Below are 19,186 nucleotides of genomic sequence, written 5' to 3'. Positions count from 1 at the left end.
ATGTCATGAACAAGAAAGTATCAAGACAGCCTTAACTGTATTCACAATACACAATATTTTCTGATGTGGGTTGGTTTCCAAACGTTTCATCACTAACATTGCCTAAATTCCACTGAAGATGTTACCTAGCCTGGTAACGAAACATTCAGAAACCAACCCACAGGCTTGGAGAATGAGCCTCCACCCTCATCCTTCACCCGAGCTACAAATAGTCACCACTATCGCAAATATTTCTCTACTAAACTGACAACATTCAATAATAACTGTAATGTAAATAAAAATTTGCTATATTTTAGTTATCTAACACATCAGAACTGAAGTCAAGAGAAGGGCTAATGAATTTATTACCAAATTCAGACTGGTGTGGACATGCAAATTTTTTGCCTCTGGTCTCCAGGCAGTGTTGCACCTACCAAGCTGATATTGTTTTCCTAGAACCATATATAACAGGGCATGAAACATGAAGACAATTACTTGGGAGTGAGGGGCTGAAATAAAAGTGAAATTGCATAATAGCCTGAAGCAGTGTACTATTGAAATGATGTGACCAACCTCTTATTCCAAAATGTACCCCTGAACATAACATGGAGGAATCTAGCAGTTGCCATATGTTACCTCTGAATATGAAAGGAATATGAAAGAAAGGCAAGGAGATACTTTAAAGAATACTGGGCCATGTAACTCAGCTCCTTTCATGACTTGGATAGGTTTGTGTTTGTTTTATTCAACTTGAGCTATTACAAAATAAGATGCAGGAAGAAGGGAAAAAATCTAAAGATATCAAAGTCCTACTATCAGATTTGCCCCATTTTTATGGTAATGTTGTGATTGGGAGATTTCTGTTTTCCTGTCAGTTAGTGACATGATTAAGAAGGAGAAAAGCACAGATAGAAGAATCAACCATTGTTTTGTGTATCAGTTTCTGCACACATAACCAGGACAGCATTACTGGGGTGTGACTCAAGAGAGATGCATATATAGGAAGGGTATTTATCAGCAACGGAGGCACAAATTTCATGCTACTTAGTTTTCAGTTCATTTAACGATCAGGGGATAGCACTTTAATACAATAATAGAGAAAGATCTTACATGCACATGGCTGGAAAGTAAAATTGTCTATAGTTCTTCTATCATTATTTCCAGTCAATTCTGGATTTAATTTTGTGTCTGAACCACTAGTAAAACTCAAAACAAGGCAGTTTCTGCTGTTTAGTGTCTGCTCCCCCCCCCCGTCCTGATTTTATTATGAACAGAAAACAGATGTTAAGGAATAAGAAAAGGTATATAAATGGAATTTATAAATATATATATATTTATACATCTCTAATTATATTTATTGAAAATATAAAAATCAAGTGATTCATGTACAAAATTTCATAAGGAAAGTGTTTTCTTCACATTTCACAAAATTGTAAAAGTGTATTTTTAATAACATTTTTATGAAACAATTTATTGCAGAAGTATGTTCTAAGTTTTTTTAAACCTGAAAATGTAGCCCAATTCATCTTAAGCATTAGGTTTCTTCCATTAGTAAACGAAATTTCCAAGAAATTACATGTGAACACTGCAGGTTAGCCACCGGCCTTTTGCTTGGTATACTTAAAAGCAAATGACATGTTAAAATAGCACAGACTTCTTTCAAAAGATGTTCCAAGGTTTAGAAAGGTGTTTTTCTACATTACATAAAGGAGTGCAACAGAGATTCAGTGTAAATCTTTACAGTGTTTAACTGCTTCAATACTTGTGTTCAAGTATATGTTCACATGATTAAAATGCCTACTTGCCATGTTTGTCTGATTTTGATATAAAAATTTATAAATTACAGTAGATAATTTCCTATAGAATATTTCTAAGGGCACACAGAGCTCTTACCAACTTAAGGTGTTCCAACAATCTCCAGAGTGCATTCAAACAGAAAAGATATAAAATGATACAGAGGGTTGATGAAAATTACCCACAACTTGAATTGAATTGACTCTTGAGATTATTTTGGTGGAACAAAGATTAAAAATGTAGCCTAGGAAACTGACTATATTCATGGATGTGCTGAGTCAAGTGTTACATTTGCTACATAAATACATTTCCAAGAACAAATCATGTTATATACGGCCCTTTATAAAGTATGAATGGAGTTTCAAAACCTGTTGCAAAATTTCTGGAGTCAATCTGACTCTGAGCACCAAAATATAAACAAAATAAAAATAAAGATGACTTCATTTCCATATACAGTACAGAAAAACTATTCATCTAAATAGAAAATAAATTCAGGGTAGTATGATAGTTTATTATCCAATTCAGTAAGCAATTTAGTAGGCTTAAGTATCTTTGACTTCAAGTGAACAAGACTAGCAAACTAATCTATTTGTAGTACTGCACTACTTATTTCTCTTTTGAATAGCAAGGATGCCAAAATAGTTGCTTACTTTATTGAATATAAACATTTAAAATAGTATTTTTAGAAAAAGTTTCATAAATGTATCCAAAATAATTCATATAAAATTTAATTATGGAAACTCTGATCATAAAACCCAAACAAAAGCTATTTAACCTTTCTTTTTCAAAAAAATGTCTTCGCGGGCAAAAATAAATTACTTTGATTAAATTATATGTAATCTGATATATTTGGTCTGAAGAAGTGTGTGTGAATTTATAAATAATGTGATTGTGAAAAGCCGAGAGCCCACGAGCCTGCCTGCTACGGGTCAACTCCTCTGTTGCATTTTCTGTGCATAAAAGTCCCTGCATGTTTCACAGCAACGTTGATACCATCTCATGTCCTGACACAGATTCTTTTCTCGTATCACTCTGCAATATACAGTCCATTGGTCTCCAAGACACTTGAATGTTAAGGCAGCTGTGAAATAAAACAAAATCACAGACATCACTATGGCTGCATATGACATAAGCATATTCAACCTTTTTGGTTGGTTTGCACATTTGAAATTTTAAGATAATATTATGGGCATTTTCAGAAAATAGCTGTTATGATAAGCAAGTCTAATTACAAAAACACATTAAGATCAATAAAATCAATTAAATAAAATAGATAAGGATGTGTCCATAACATCCTGCTCTCTGATGTTTTAGCTCCCTTAGTTATTAGTCTTGTTTTTTCTGGGAAGGTGGGCACAGTTCTAAACACACCATTGGGCTGTAGCTATTTTTTATTTTCCAAGAATATCTGGTCTCAGAATTGTGGTAGGAAATTATTGCATTGTTTCATAGCATGCAACTTACCAATAGATCTGTCAAATGCAAAGAACATAGCTCCTACAAGCTGGACAAGAATATGCCACATATTTAAAGTTTTTAAATGTTCTCGATAACATGTTATGAAACAACAAACTAAGAATGAAATACAACTAAAATATAAAAAGTTTTCAATGTAGAAACAAAGGCTAAATTTCTAAGCAAATTATTAGGGTTCAGTACCACTTAACACCATCTAGACTAGCTTCTAGATATTTGCTGCAAAAAACAGATGTCCATTCTTGAGAATTCTCTTCTAGAATTTTTGTATATTATCCAGTGTAATAATAGTGGTTTCACCATAAGATTGGCAAAGAAGAATTGGACAGTGGTATATATCTCTGTCCCTTAAGTGCATAATACACAGAAATTACATTTCCATGTAACTGTTGAGTTCGTAATCCAAAATTAAGCAAGGATTTATGTTAATCAGTAAAAGGTTATACTCTCTTTTGTCTTGTCTTTTGCATGAGGCATATGTATAGAGTAGGACAGATAGTTCTTATTTTCAACTAAAAAACTTGTGATGCCACCTGGTATAAATAAGTATTCCTTAACTTTGGGATATTCTCCTGTTATATTCCTGTTATATTAGTATTCATTTTATTGCTGTCTTATGCTCTTATGTTGCTTTCTCATACTGCCTTGAAATAAGCCTTGGGCACTCATACTTACTGTATGTGGGTTTTGCTTCTGAATCAAAAAATACCTATCACCTAACCCTACTAGACTGGGTTCTAGACTGTTATAAGAATGATTCAGTATATGGCACATTTATAATTCTCAAATAGTTCCCATATAGTACATTTATGACAGAGAAACTATATTGTAGATCAATGTAGTCAGATGGGTTAGCCTGAACATAGACTTAATGTTGCTTTCACAATTGAAGTATAAAGAATTTAGAATTTTGATCTTAGTAGCCAGATAAACATAACTTGAAAATGGCAGACAAGACCAGAATAGTTATCTTCATATGACACATGTAGTCACTTACCCAATCTAGGTGATGTAATTGTGTTCACATTAATTTTTTCATTACAGGGTTGCAGGTGGCAAGGTCTGTAGGCTGCAGGTTTTTCAGAGGAGAAACATTCACTGCCATGCCTTCCTGTGATCTTGTGCATGCACTGGATGACTCGTGACTGCATTCCTTTTCCACAGGTGATAGAACACTTCAAAGAATATAAGATACACATACATAAACAAAAATGCTTTTCTTTGCCCCAAATATAAATCTACCTCAACCTGGGTATTAAGAAATAGCAATTCGACTTCCTGTTTGCTGCTGGCCGCCGCCAGACGTTCCTTTGGGATCGTCAGCTTCCACTGCCTGTCAGAGCCGCCTTCACAACGGAACGGCGGCTCGAAAAAACTCCGTTCCCATGAGGAAACGGAGATAGAGCCGGCAGGGGTGGGTAGAACTCTCTGCAGAGTCCCAAAAGTTTTTCTTTTACTTTTGGGATGGAGCGGATGAGATGCCCCATATCCCCAGCCGTTGCTCCGGGCTTTGGGAGACCTCTGCTAATGCAGAGCCAGGCGTCAAAAGCAAGCTTGCGAATTTGACAGATTACTCAAAGAAAATGTGAGCTGGACCTGTAATACTGAAGCGCAAGTATTTTACTTATCTTTTAAAAATTACTTAAGAGAATAGAGGAAGAGAAAGAGGAAAAAAGTTTCTTTTTAAAATGGCGTCTGCCGCGGCTGGAGAAGAGTTTGAGAGGGAAAGTTCTTCCGTTTTTTATTATTACAATGTAGCGGAATAAATACCACTGGCTACATTTGTAGACAAAACTCCGCTCCTGTTTTTGTTTTTCTCTTTTTTCCCTGGAGGCTTGAGTGTTGCTGGCTGGAAGTCTTTTGTCTTGTTTTTTTTTTTCTTCTTCTAACAAAGCCTGCTTAGGCGGAAACATGGCACTGAGGCTTGTGAAGTCAGACAAACAAATAGGTGGGGGGGATTCCCCCACCAAGAATTTAAAGCAATATGTTTTAACTCTTCAGTCCCAGAAACCTGATTTTAATATAATAGAATTTCTCTTAGAGGAGATTGAAAGAAGGGATGAGATTGTGAATCAGCAACTTGAAAAATTTAAGCAGGAAACTAAGGAATTGGTGAAATCCAAGTTTGACTTTTTGCAGCAAAAAATTTTAAAATTGCCAGAATTCATGATTCGGTTGGATACAAATATTAATTTACTAGAGTCAAAAATGGATGAAATTCAAGATAAATTGGACAATAGAATTCAAAAAATTGAAAATGATTTGTTAAATATTCAGGATTATAGTTCAGAAGAAAAATTTAAAATGGATGCTGACCAAAAGTCTGGTAATGTAGAATATCTGGAACAGAGGATTCAAAAAGAGGTTCTAAAGATACAATATAATTTCACAGAATATGCAATAAGACTTAGAGGTTTGCAGGAAAATAACAGAGATGACTTAAGGAAAATATCTTCTGAATTTCTAGCTGGGATTTTAAAGATTCAACCTGAGGAAGTGTTTTGTAGGATTGACAGAGCTTATCGAATAAACTCTTGGACTGCCAAGCAAAGGCAATTGCCTAGAGATGTGGTAATCTATTTTTCAGATAAAGAAATTAGGAATAAAATTGTGCAAAATTCCTTCAATTCTAATTTGCAATTGTATGGAAGAAAGATTTGGATTTACAAGGAACTCCCACCTAAGATACTAATGGAAAGGAAGAAATTTGGCTTTCTGGTGTCTGAGTTAAAAAGGAGAAATATTCAATTCCGGTGGGACGTCCCAGTTGGTATTATATTGAGATATCAAGGAGAAAGATACCAGTTAAATACTGTTGAAAGGGCGGAAGAATTTTATCAAAATAGGTTGAAAATGAATTTAACGTCTTCAGATATAATACAGGATAAGCAGAAGGAGCTGGAACTAAAGACAGAGACTGTACCAGATAAATTGCCTTTGGATTTATCGGATACCCCAGCTGGATTATCTACAAATTTGAGAGAAGTGCCATCTGATTTTAATGTGATGACTTATCAAGGCAAGGACAAGCATGGAAACCAATTAGAGGATATACAAGGGATAAAAAAGAAATGCGAGACACAAAAAATTAGGATGGAGGTCAAACCCACAAAAAAAAGAAAACAAAAAAAGAAATAGGTTGTACAAAAATAGAAATTTCTAACCCAAGCAACAGTGAAGCCAGTGATTTTAAAATATGAATGATTATGTGAAAACATAGAGGAGGCGACATATTGGTCAATATCATCCTGAGGATAGTGGCAGATCTCTGCATTGCCGTAATTTTGGGACATGGAAAGAGCCTCAAATTGATGGTTTTGAATTATCTATTTTGAAACTTCTTTTTGTGTTGATAAATATATTATAATTATCTTGAATTATAAGGCAAGAGAATCACATTGGGACATGCAGAAGATCGGGTTGTTACCCAATACGATGATGGAAATTAATAATCCTGATGAAACCCACAATTATTATTATATGGAATACAATTATAATGTCACTCGGGTGGTTGTTTTTACTTTTATATATATAAGAAGATGTTTACTACTGATGGGGGCAGATATGATTGGAGATCTTGAATAAACTGTTGCATCCGCAAGCTATGTCACCCTATTATGGATGTTGGTTTTAACAATCCAGTGGAAAGACTTCAAGAAGATATTATATGGACTATAAATTTAAAGTTATTGTCTTTTCTTTTTTTATTTAGATATAATGGAATATATATATATATATATTTTTAAGTAGTGTGGGCAGTGAATTAAAGATATCAAGAATTGTTGTGTATGGTAAATTTGTAAGACAGTGGGTGAATAAGCTAGCTACAGACTGATTAGTTTAAGAAAAGGGATTTTTAAGTGATACATTTAGGGGAGTGGAGGAAATGGATAGAGTGGAATAAATGTTAAATTAGATTTTATGGGGAGCCCGCTTTGAAATGTTATTAAAGTAGGACTTATTGTATAGTTTTAAAGTGGAAGGTGGTTTTGAATTGTTGCAATAATGCATAGATATAAAACACTATTATGCTAAATTAGAGTTATTTTATAATAGTTATAGTATAATGTGTTTGTTTTTTTTTGTTTTGTTTTTTTTTCTCTTCTTCTTTTCTGAAATGTATGGATAAAGGGGGATTTATAATATTTTTAGTAAGTAAAGGTCAGTATTTTGAGGAGGGAGTAAGTAATCTGTTATGAATTAGGGTTTTTTTTTGTTACGAAGAAGTCACAGGGGGGGAAGGGTGGGGAGGGGGGGTTAGGGGGGGGAGGGGGGGGAAAATGGGGGAAAAATTTGTATTTGAAAACCTTTTCAATAAAAAAAAAAGAAATAGCAATTAAATTCTTAAGAACAGTTTTAAAACAATCAGAAAAACAACATGATCTCTATTATGTTTGGCACAGTATCTTGGTTGCTATTCCATCATGGATGGAATAAGTAAGTATAAAGTGGAATGTTGAACACCTAAATTGAAGTTGTGGTTTAACAATTCAAGAAAGGAATGATCCTATTTTATCACTTTGGAAGTCATAGATATATTTCCCCAAACATAATTTTATGCAAAGGTGTACATAAAAAATGGCATATCAATTCACTTTTTTCTTTGGTGACAGAAGTACAAATTCTGGGAGAGGACCCACAGAATTGCAGTTGGCATTATTCATTTAGTTGCAAGTCACTTCAATATCAAAATAAATTTTTCACTGCCAAAACCTTCATATTCTAAAAGCTCACTATTAAGGAAGAAGGACTGATCAGCAAGTGGGATTCCCTAAAGATTTACAGAGGAAAACTTTTAGGTTGGGAAAGCAAGATTTAATGGAACAAAACCTTATTAAATCCAGTATGAATTTAGAGATTACAGCATTAACAATACAGTACAATCATAATACCATATGATGCAGATATAAAATCATCAATTACACAAACAGACTAAATTCAATTCTTTTATGAAGAACTGTAGAACTGTTGTCAGTCATTCTAGTCCATGTAATGTAGTGGCAATCTGCAGGTTTATTGTATATACAGAATCCTCAGGAGACTTCTGTGTGGCTTTTCATCAATTTTCTGTTCTCTGGTAAATATCAAACCTTTTAAGTTGGTGTCAATTGCAAGAATAGTTGCCAAGAATTTGGTATAAAGAAGAACATTTTTATAATGTGTAAACATACCTTGTGCCTAAACATACATTTCTTTAAAGTACTTTTAAAGGAGGTATCATGGTGTGATTAAATTATTTCAAATTCAGTTTGCCATCAGAATACTGTCACGTGTAAAAACTATGTACCTCATAATGTGAACTGCTTTTAACTGCTCTTAATTATTATTTATTATTATTCAATTTAATTAGCAAATTAAAATTATATAGACAAGGTTACCTTATCTGGGCTGGAAAATGGTTCCAACCAGGGTTACCCTGTCTGGCCTGGAAAAAGACCTAGTAAAGGCATAAAAGTTTTTACTCTGCACCTCTGCATGCAGCATTAAATGTTTTAAAAACCTCCGGACTTTTCGTCGGGCCCTAAAAACTCATCTCTTTCAGTTAGCCGGTCTCTCTTGATTTTATGATTTTATGGTTGATTTTAAATTTTGATATGGATTTTAAATTGATAAATTTTAAACTATGGGCCAAATTTAATTATTTTAAATCTATTTTTAATCGCACTTTATGTATAAATGTTTTATTTTGGCTGTTCACCGCCCTGAGTCCGAAAGGAGAAGGGCGGTATAGAAATTTGAATAATAATAAATAAATCTAAGCATCATTCCAAGCAGAGCATTCTTGCCAAAGATTACAAAAATGAATCTTCCACAAAGAAGGTGCTGATAGAAAGCAATATAACCTATTTCAGTTTTCATCTACTACTAATCATTGCAGAGATAATATGAAATGTTTCAATTTGGAGTTCACCAATGTTACTTGAGTCTTTGCTCAATTTTCCAAAGACTATATTTTGAAATAAGTATAGAATGCTTAGATTAAAAGCTAAGGACAGTATGTAATGTCATAGCTTCTTCTAGCAGGTCTCTGGAAAAATTAAGGAAAAAACTGTCCCTGCCAAAGGATAGCCCTGTCTTATTCAGCTACAATAGTTTGCAATCACTGCTGAGTTTAAAAAAAAAAAAAAAGCTGAAATTGAGAGTGAAAATCTGTATATTGTTAACAACAGAGGTTTGAACAATATGTTCCAAGAACAAATGACTGCTTTTGTTAAAAACTACAAATCACCTATTCCAAATCCCAGAAAATATAGGAAAAACAATAAAGTCTTCTTGGAGATCACCAGAGATCTCCTGACCTCAACTAGATCAGGACCTTAAAAGTTATATATTATTGATATGTTTTAAACATAAACAAGAAAAGAACCTGCTTTATGCAGCAGAAGAGATTTTAAGAGCACATTTAGTTTGTTCAGGCTTCTAAAATTTACTAAGCAGGATATTCAACTGTTATTATTCACTAGGGAGAAGGATTTTTCTACATTACATGAATGCATAATACATATGAATTGTTAACACTGTCTCTTTCTTCCAACAGGAAGCTAACAATCCTCAGTCTCACCTAGTCTATGCCACATGCTCTTTCTGAATCATCATGTTTCTGATTCTGTACAAGGTGCTTTTGATAAGTATTTAAATTTTCAAGTCTACAACCTGGACATTTAACTAAAACTTTTTCATTTTTCAAAGTAAGAAATACTATTCTACATATAATTTAAGACTTATTTTGCAAAAGGAAAATAAATGCATGAGGCAATAATGAAAATCTAATTTTTATATGGAAGAAGCTGCTTTTATATTTGTTTCCCAACTGACATGAATAGCATTTATTAATAAGATTTTCTGTAAGACTGGAAACAAGTCTACATTAATTACATACAATGATTTCCACTTAGATCATTATGCCAGAATACAATTATTACCATCAGTCATAGTCTTTTTTTTTTAAATCACAGAATACTTTGTAAAATGAAATACAAGCAATATTGGCTAGCCTTTAGAGAGCCTGGGATACAAACCAGGACTTGAAGCCTATTATACAACCAGATGTACTTATATAGCTATAAACTATTACTAAATATAAAGACTGTTCCAAAATGACTTTTGGATATTTGGAACCTATTTGTGGGCTTTGAACCTAGAAACCTAGAACCTAATATTCAGGGGTAGCAAGAGCAGTGCTGAAATTAATTTTTAAATTTTTTTGCAATTGTGTCCAAAACAACTGCAATTTTTTTAGAACTTAACAATAAAATCACTGTGGTTGTTTTCTTTTTGTATTTTGCAAAGTACCATGAAATGAACTTGAGGTCGAGTTATATGCTTGTGCCATACAAGTAGTCCTCATTTAGCAACTGTCTCATTTAGTGATCATTTAAAGTGATGAAAAAGTAACTTTGAGATCAATCCTCACATTTATTACTTCACAGGTTTGTAAAGCAGTGAAATAAGATCATAAGCACAGATGTGGTTTCATTTAGCCACAGATTTACTTAACCAAGTTGCTAGTCCCAATTGTGGTAGCTGAACAATTGGAACTATCTGTATCTTAAAGAATTAACAATTAGATCTAGAGAAGAGCTATGTAATTGTCATTCTACTCAACTAAAGTCATAGGGACTGGTAAATTTTCTGTCAGCAGTGACAGAGATCAGGGAGTAGTGTTTTTAGTATCATGCCACTTAGAATTGCTTTATAGAAGGGGTGTCAAACTCGATTTCATTGAGGGCCGCATCAGGGTTCTGTTTGACCTCAGGGGGCTGGGGAGGCATGGCCATGATGCAAGCTCAATTTTCGCTGGCAGAGGCACTGTGGGCTGGTCCTTCTCTATTTCCAGGGCAGCCCCGGGGGCCAGATCTAAGCACTCCATGGACTGGATCTGGCTTGTGGGCCTTGAGTTTGACACCCCTGCTTTATAGGTTCTCCATGACTCCACCACATATTTTGTGTATGTAAGACTCATATTATACTATGTTCTAAGAGTTGTGTTCCCCCATCTGAACACACAAAGATTAATTTATTTCTTTAGTAATTTTTCTCCAAAGTCTGGCAATATAAAAAATTATTCCCTGTAATGTTTTCCCATACTGAATTTTTAAGCACACAAATGAATGTATTAATGGATAAGGAACCTATTTGTGTGGTTTTAAAGTCTGGCAATATCTTTTCTAACTCTTAATTGTGATTCTACGATTGTCCTGACCCAGTCAACTGAAATCACACGTACACAAGTACATTTTGTATCTTTATTAACAAGGTTTTCAAACAGAACTCTAAGGGTAAAAGGTAGGAACAAGCTGGCAACTAAGGAATTGAAAAACACAATGGTGAGTTAATCAGCAGATGGGCATCAACAGCAATCAATAAAAAATAAATCTATGCTAGGGCTATGCAAATCCTTTGGAAGATGTGCTTCGCATGTTGGGTTCCTGAAGCAGCTACACAAGGTTGGAAAAAGACGCAGTTCATTTAACTATTTGAAAAAAGCTAATTTAAGAGTTCTTCCATGTTTTCAAATATCTCTTCTGAAGGACGTTCATAACTCTAGTATATACATTTTAAATCGTTTTCATGGCCAAACTAGAATATATCAGTATTATAAACTTATGTTTTTTTCTCATTTTTCATTATTCAGACTTTCTCCTTCACTAAAAATACATTGCACAATATTTGGCAAAGACTAGTACTGACAATTTCATAAAACATATTGTACCTTCGACCAGTCTCCCATTCTCCAGACATAACACTTGGAATAATCTTCACAATCTTCTGATTCTCTGGGTCTTGTGGACAAAACACATTTCTTCCGAGGGTTGGTGCACCTTACGGTCCGATGCCGTATGCCTTTGCCACATTTTACAGAGCACTGTAGAAAGATAGAAACATGATCCAGTGCTTACAGCAGCATCTCCAACCTGTTAGAACTCCAGCTCTCATAATTTTCACACTTATCACCCAAAACCAGCATTACACTGCTGATACACAGCCCTGATTTCTATCTTGTTTTTAGCATTTAATTTCTGTAAGTGATCTAGACAATGGCTGATTTTGGGCACTTAAATAAAGCAAAAAAATAAATATGTTAACAAGTGAATATCTCATGGTTCTTAGCTGACCACTATATCCTTTGGAGTCTCTTGCAAAGATTGGGAGTTTGGAATATTCCCAACCGTCATTACAATTATTCTAATCCTACATGAGCAGAATAGGTTGTGATGCGTAGAATCTCTTAGATTATACCTGCTAGGGTTAGAGCAATATAGTTTTTAATCTGGAAAGATTAACCAAATAAGCAAATAAAGAGCTGACTTTGGCTGAATTGTTCTGACATTTTGGTCTGGGTCTGACATCTATTCTGAATAACATTTACACAAAAAACCTCTGGGATAAATAATCCATAAATTTAGTTATAGTATGATTGATAGTATTGTGGCCCGCTGGCAGCCAGCAAAGCTGGCAGCAGAGTCAGACAGTGAGGAGGTTGGGGAGGAACTTGGGCCAGTCCTGGGGGCTGGGGAAAGCTTGGACGAGGCGAGGGCTCTGTGTTGGAGGCAGAAAGGGAGTTAGACAGCAGTGAGGCAGAGGAACAGCTGGAGCCTGTTCCCAGTGTGCACATGCGCAGAGCTGCCAAAAGACAAGAACAACTTAGAAAGCAGGATCGACTCAGGAGTAAAGCCATACCTTGGAGGTGATTGGCCCCTGCCATAGGAAATAAAAGAGGAGTGAATAGGAAGTGGGCTTTTGCAGGAAACAATTCATTCGTTCTGTGACTCTAAGAGACTCTGTGCCAAGTTTTGCCTTGTACTACGGTTGGAAACAAGTTACATGGCAGCTTGCCAAACGAGGTGTGTTGAGAAATATTCCTTTGAAAAATTGTTTGGACAAACCTTACTAACTGTGAATGAACATAATTCACAGTTGTGTAAATAAAAGAGGTTTTGCCGGGACCAATTCCTGCCTCCTGCTTGATAAGGGAGCCTAGGTCAGAACAATAGGCTGATGAAACCCAGTTGCAGATCATCAGCCTGGGCCTATTGCGGGAATGACTGATGGCTTTCTATGTCTGGATCTGATGCAACCCAAATAAGACAGAGTATCAATTAATTCAAAAGCCTTCTGTCTCCAAGATTGTACCATTCTTAATTCCCGATGGCACTGTGCCATCAGAAAGAGCAAGATCAAAAGCTGGAGGAGCCTCCTGGATTCAGAACTTTTGCTCAGAGGACAGGTAGAATACATTGTGAAGTGCCAGCTTTGGCTGGTATGCTAGTTGTGACCTTACCTGAAATAAAATATACTGAGTAGGAAATGCCCTTTTGAAGAATCACAGCTGATACTGACAATGAATCTTTTTCATCACCACATAACTTGCCCTGACATTTAAACGATTTTGTTATACTTTCACTTGGTACAGAATATTGTGTCATTCCAATACAACAGAATCAATAGAAATAAATGATTACTAAGTTCATGACAGCTGTCTTATAATAAATTGGATGAACGATAGTTTAGAGATACTGTAAGTAAATAAACAATCCATGCTTATACTGCACCTCTGACCACACGCCAGCTTCCCACACTGTCATGCAGTCCTGGCCTTCACAGCGCTGTGTTGAAGTGGGCTTAGGGCCAAGACAATCTTTCTCTCGGGCTCTGATCAGGGTTCCATTTCTCAGTTGCTGAGTACAGGCTACCTGCCTATTCTGTGTCCCTTTCCCACATGTCCTTGAGCACGAAGTCCACTCAGTCATCATCCACCTAAAGGAAAGGGGTGGGTGGGATCACGAATGGGCATTTTGCTAGATTTTGCACGCCAAAATAATCTTCAAAATATTTTCTTGTTCTGCCTGATTTTAAAATACGTTCTAATTGAATTTGGTTATTCAATTTTTGTAAACACTTGTTGAGCACCACTAACATAGCAGTCCTTTAACAGGTAAAATGACAGTCTTCTTCGTATGGTTACTTGGTGCTGAATGTTTTATACAATAATGTTTCTGTCAAATTTAAGCCAAAGCATAGTGATATTTTGCATGTTGTAGAAATGATTTATTTTCATTATTTTAAAATTGCACTTTAAGTCTAAAAAATCCCACACCACCTATCTTGAAACATTAATGAAATCTGTGAGAGTGTCAGTAGTTTAAACAATTATATGTGTCATGAAAGGATGCATGTCTGTATTTAAGCAATACTTTAAAAATGCAAATATTATCAGGAGAAAATTTAAAATTTAGTCTTTTTTTCCCTCCTCCTGAAATCTTTTCTTTGAAGCTGATATTTTCATTATTAGGAAATAATCTATTAGAGCCAATGGAGATGTCTATGGATGGAACTGCCAACTTCAAAAGTGAGAATTTTTCAGGAAGATGGCTGGAAGTAGAGTTAAAATCTCCCACTTTAATATGATCAATGTCTCTGGCTATCTTCATTAAAAAAAAGTGAAATAGAAATATCTTATCCAGGTAGGTTCTATTTTTATATTAAAATCTTACGTATACATGGAATAGGAAAGGAAGCTAAAGTAATGTTAGTTGTTTTTACACAGACTTTCTTAAATTTAGCACTGTTTGTATCAGTGGAAAGAAGCAAGTATGTTCTACAATGGAAGAAGTGAAATTCTGGTATCAAATAAAAATTATGGGAGAAACAGGACAAGAAGACAAGAATATGATATTTAATCTTCTCCTTGCCTGTTCGTGCACCTAAAAATACTTTTATCTGCTATTTGATTTGATATATGGAATACAGGTTTCTACTTCTATTATCTTAACTTAGCACCATTCCTAGCATTCTGTTTAATTATTTATTTGCTAACTTTTCCAAAATTTACAATGCTATCCATTATAAACATGCAAGCATTATCTCTAGTAATGACTCCAATTTAATATCATGTTAACCGTCACTGATTACTATTAGTCTTTTTCTTTCTCCTGATGCAGATAATTTGAATAATCTAATTATATTTCTCACAATCTACATTATTTTTTTCTTTTGATAAAACTACAGTTGAAAGCTGAAACTAATTGCTTTAAAAATCTTAAATGTATCTATTTTATTAATTATTGCTATTATAAATATATACTTTAACTGATTAACTGCATCTTTTTAGAAATCAGATCATTCTTGAAGTTCTAATATACATATCTAGATAGATAATATTGATCAAAGGGAATAATACTTTTTTTGTTCCATAAAATTACAGAAAGAAGAGATTAACAGTCAAGATCTGATAATTATGGTTGAAAATTCACGTTCCAAGTAGCCCCTCCCCATTTTCGCTTCCTAAGTATCACTTCCTTGCTTAATTCTATAGATCAAGGCATCCATCATCCATTCAATGTCAAAGAGAATATCCCAAAACTATGAGTTACTTCCCAAGGAACAGCCTCTCATTCCAACTCAGTGTCCATTGTATGAATCTTCATTTTGGGTCTCAACCTCACCTAGTATGGCATGGCTGCTCATTGCACTTTCGAATTTGTGGTTCAGGTTTTGTTAAATGTTTGCATTTCTTGTTATCCACAAAACTAATATGCTTATTCAAAATTTTTGTGCAGGATACTGTTGTCTTTCTTTCACCTGGTAAAAGGAAAACAAAGTTTGCAGTTAAATTTGATGACAAAAGTTTTATCATTGAATAAAATTATTCAAAATTATTGAAATATTAATAAATAAAATAGCCGTTTATACTAGGAAAAAACTCTAATGCTTATTAGAGTTATTTTCACTTGGGGATAAATATCAAATTCCATCCTGAAAGTGATGAAATAAATTACTGAGGATTTCATATTTTTATATATAACTTTTAAGATAGTTTTAAAAATATTACATTAAAACTGCAAAAAACAAATAAACCTAGAAATGAAAAACAATCTAGTTTTCTAAACAGTTAGGAACAACAGCAAGTTTTATGTTAGTCAAAATTATAAACCTAAATGAACACTTTTGCTAAATATTTGTCTGTGGAACAATGTAAATTCCAGAATACCACATTCAATGCTGCAATGGAAATTTTAAAATGTTTTGACAGACCTCAAAATAGTAGTTTGCCAATTGATTGATAGTAGTTACACTGTACTGAAAAAAGCAAAATAATTATGGCAAGACATCTTTACAGCATTGTGATCACACCAACACAGAAGTACTGTGATCAGCTGATATTACTTGAGAAGGAAGTGGGTGTTTTTTTACTCATTGTCCTATCAACCAGAGACATTTCATGTTCTACGTGAATAAACATTTATGAACATACAGTTAAAGGGCCAATTGGAATCCTTTTTCATTTTGTTGGAGCAGTGGTGGGTTGCCCCCGGTTCGCACCGGTTCTATAGAACCGGTAGTAAAACCGGCGGGAGGCTCAGCCCACCGACCCCGACGTCATCAAAACACTTCTGCACTTGAGCAGAAGAATGCGCTTGCGAGAGTGAAGTGAGCACGTGAGCGCGGCCCTGCTGCAAACCGGTGATAAAGCTAAGTAGAACCCACCCCTGTGTTTGAGGTTTACCAGGACAAAACAAAACAAGTTTGACTTTTTCGATGTTAAAGATAATTGTCTTTGTGTTTTACCCCCCTTATATAAATATTTGAACAATTCTGCTTTTTTACTGTAATTGGCTTGACTTAGTAGCCCTAATGACAAAATTAATATAGTGGAAGCAGCATCAAACCTTTAAGTATTACAGCAATACATATGTAGCTATACCACAAATGTATAATCATTACCTCCTCCACATACAGCATTACAGTCTTCCCAACCTGAGTGGGTCCACATAAATAAAGGTTCTGATACTTTTGTACTCTGATTCTCAGTAACTGGATCTAAAGGAATAGTATATTCATAATGTAGCCCATAATTCTGATCTTGAAAAAGCAGGACCTGTAACATATATGTAATTAATATTTGTATGTCTAGATATGATAAAAAAAGAAGCAGACATGATAAAAAAGGAACATCAGTCTACAGAAAATCATAAAGAAATTCCATAAAATAAATGCCCAGCATTCAAAGTTAAAACTATCTCATGTAGAACAGCTAAGAAATTCTGGTCTCTAAATGCTAACTTCCAGCAGGCAAAATAAGGTCTTAATCAATATAAGAGACTTCATTTATAGGAAAGAAGGGAGGGAGGGAGGGAGGGAGGGAAGGAAGGAAGGAAGGAAGGAAGGAAGGAAGGAAGGAAGGAAGGAAGGAAGGAAGGAAGGAAGGAAGGAAGGAAGGAAGGAAGGAAGGAAAAATCTGTCAGCATACCCTGAGAATTCTGCTAGCCATCGAATCATTGTGTTGGCTAGGAATTCTGGTACAAATACAGTAATCCTTGACTTACAACCATTCATTTAGTGAGCGTTTGAAGTTACAATGGCACTGAAAAAAGTGATTTACGACCATTTTTAAAACTGTTGCAGCATCCCTTTGGTAACATGATCAAAATTTAGATGTTTGTCAACTGACTTATATTTCTGATAGTTGCAATGTCCTGAGGTCATGTGATTGCCTTTTGTGACCTTCTCACAAGCAATGGGGAAGCCATATTCACTTAACAACTATTTTATTAATTTAAAAACTGCAGCGATTCGCTTAACTATGGAAGGTATAGTCATAAAATGGGCCAAAACTCACTTAACCACTATCTTGCTTAGCAATGGAAATTTTGGGCTCAATTGTGATTATAAAACAAGGACTACCTGCAATTGTAGGTCTACAATTAGTCTACTCATCAAAGGCAGATTTTATTTTTGTCTCCATCATCCTATTCATGATTATTCAATGTACTTCATGTATGTACACATAAGTACAAATACAAAACTTTCTGAGTGTGTTGATTTGCATTTACTTATATAAGCTTATTTGCATAGATTGATTCTTTCCACTGAAATGAATTAAGAATTTGATGTTCTGCACTTTCACATATCCATGCTCTGAGCACAACTAGAACTTTCCCATACAATCTGAATAGTAATCAGATTTGGCACTTCCAGAATTTGAGCACATTTGAGATTATGGAGAAATTAAAGATGCACTATTTTAATATTTATACGTATAGTTGATCATTAGCATATTGTTCAGATTATTCATACATCTCCTTTTCTCCTAGATTTTTTTAGAATACATTCTTGTAATCAAGGAGATACTTTTCATAGAGAAGATGCATATCATGATGCCAAATCCTATCTCCAGTCATGAAGAATGTAGGCCTTCTGATATGATTTACTAATGGGGTCATATTATGTTGCAGATTCTCATTCGGAAATAGCTAGCCACTTTCTTGATATGAACCAATAATGTGTTAGACTAAATGAGTCTGTTGTCTGATCTGGCATAACTAGTTTTTTGTTCTTATGTTATTCTAAGTTGGTTACCATACTGCTTGCAAAACAATACATATAGTTAGACATAAACATTTCACCTCATAACTTAGAATACATTTAAATAAATGATCTATGCTACTATACCAATAAATGTAAAGGTGATGTAGTTGGACCTTTGGCAGAAATTTTTTCCCACAGACCTCTCCTAACATAATGGACAGTGGTACCAGCAATGTTGAATGTTCCAGAATGTTCTATCTTCCAATCACTATTAATAGACTGTTTGCTGGCATCTCGAAGTGCTGAGGATACATTAGAAAACAGTAGAAAAGAGAGTGGTTCATGTCTTTCTAATTGATTATTATGCTAAAAGAGCCAATGAATCAACAATTTAAGAATTATAAGAATAATAATAAAATTCCAGTAAAACAGCTGTACTTTAGCTGAATTACAAAAGTTATGCGTGCTTTCAGAATTCTCTCAACATTCAATACATATTTCAATATATGAAAAGCCTATAATAATTAATCCACCACTATAATATGGATTCTACAAATTATTAATTGAAAATTATTTAAAACACAGGGAGAGAATATATATGTAACATTATTATGTTACTTTAAATATG

General features: G+C 34.4%; 1 protein-coding gene across 1 annotated transcript in view; it reads right to left on the bottom strand.

Moving 5' to 3' along the window:
• Positions 1–1,308: 1,308 nt before the first annotated feature.
• Positions 1,309–19,186, bottom strand: part of ADAMTS19 (ADAM metallopeptidase with thrombospondin type 1 motif 19) — a 99,334-nt gene continuing 81,456 nt past the window's right edge. The window contains exons 17-23 of the mRNA XM_034410006.3: positions 18,703–18,860; positions 16,975–17,128; positions 15,696–15,831; positions 13,803–14,007; positions 11,963–12,115; positions 4,247–4,424; positions 1,309–2,854 (exon numbers count right to left, since the gene is read on the bottom strand). Of these exons, the coding sequence (XP_034265897.2) occupies positions 2,703–2,854; positions 4,247–4,424; positions 11,963–12,115; positions 13,803–14,007; positions 15,696–15,831; positions 16,975–17,128; positions 18,703–18,860 (1,136 nt within the window). The 3' untranslated portion in view covers positions 1,309–2,702. The remainder of the gene's footprint in view (positions 2,855–4,246; positions 4,425–11,962; positions 12,116–13,802; positions 14,008–15,695; positions 15,832–16,974; positions 17,129–18,702; positions 18,861–19,186) is intronic.

The sequence above is a fragment of the Pantherophis guttatus genome, chromosome 2 (assembly GCF_059756535.1).
Source record: "Pantherophis guttatus breed Tessera chromosome 2, ASM5975653v1, whole genome shotgun sequence".
NCBI lineage: Eukaryota > Metazoa > Chordata > Lepidosauria > Squamata > Colubridae > Pantherophis > Pantherophis guttatus.
This window is presented reverse-complemented; position numbering and strand designations above follow the sequence as displayed.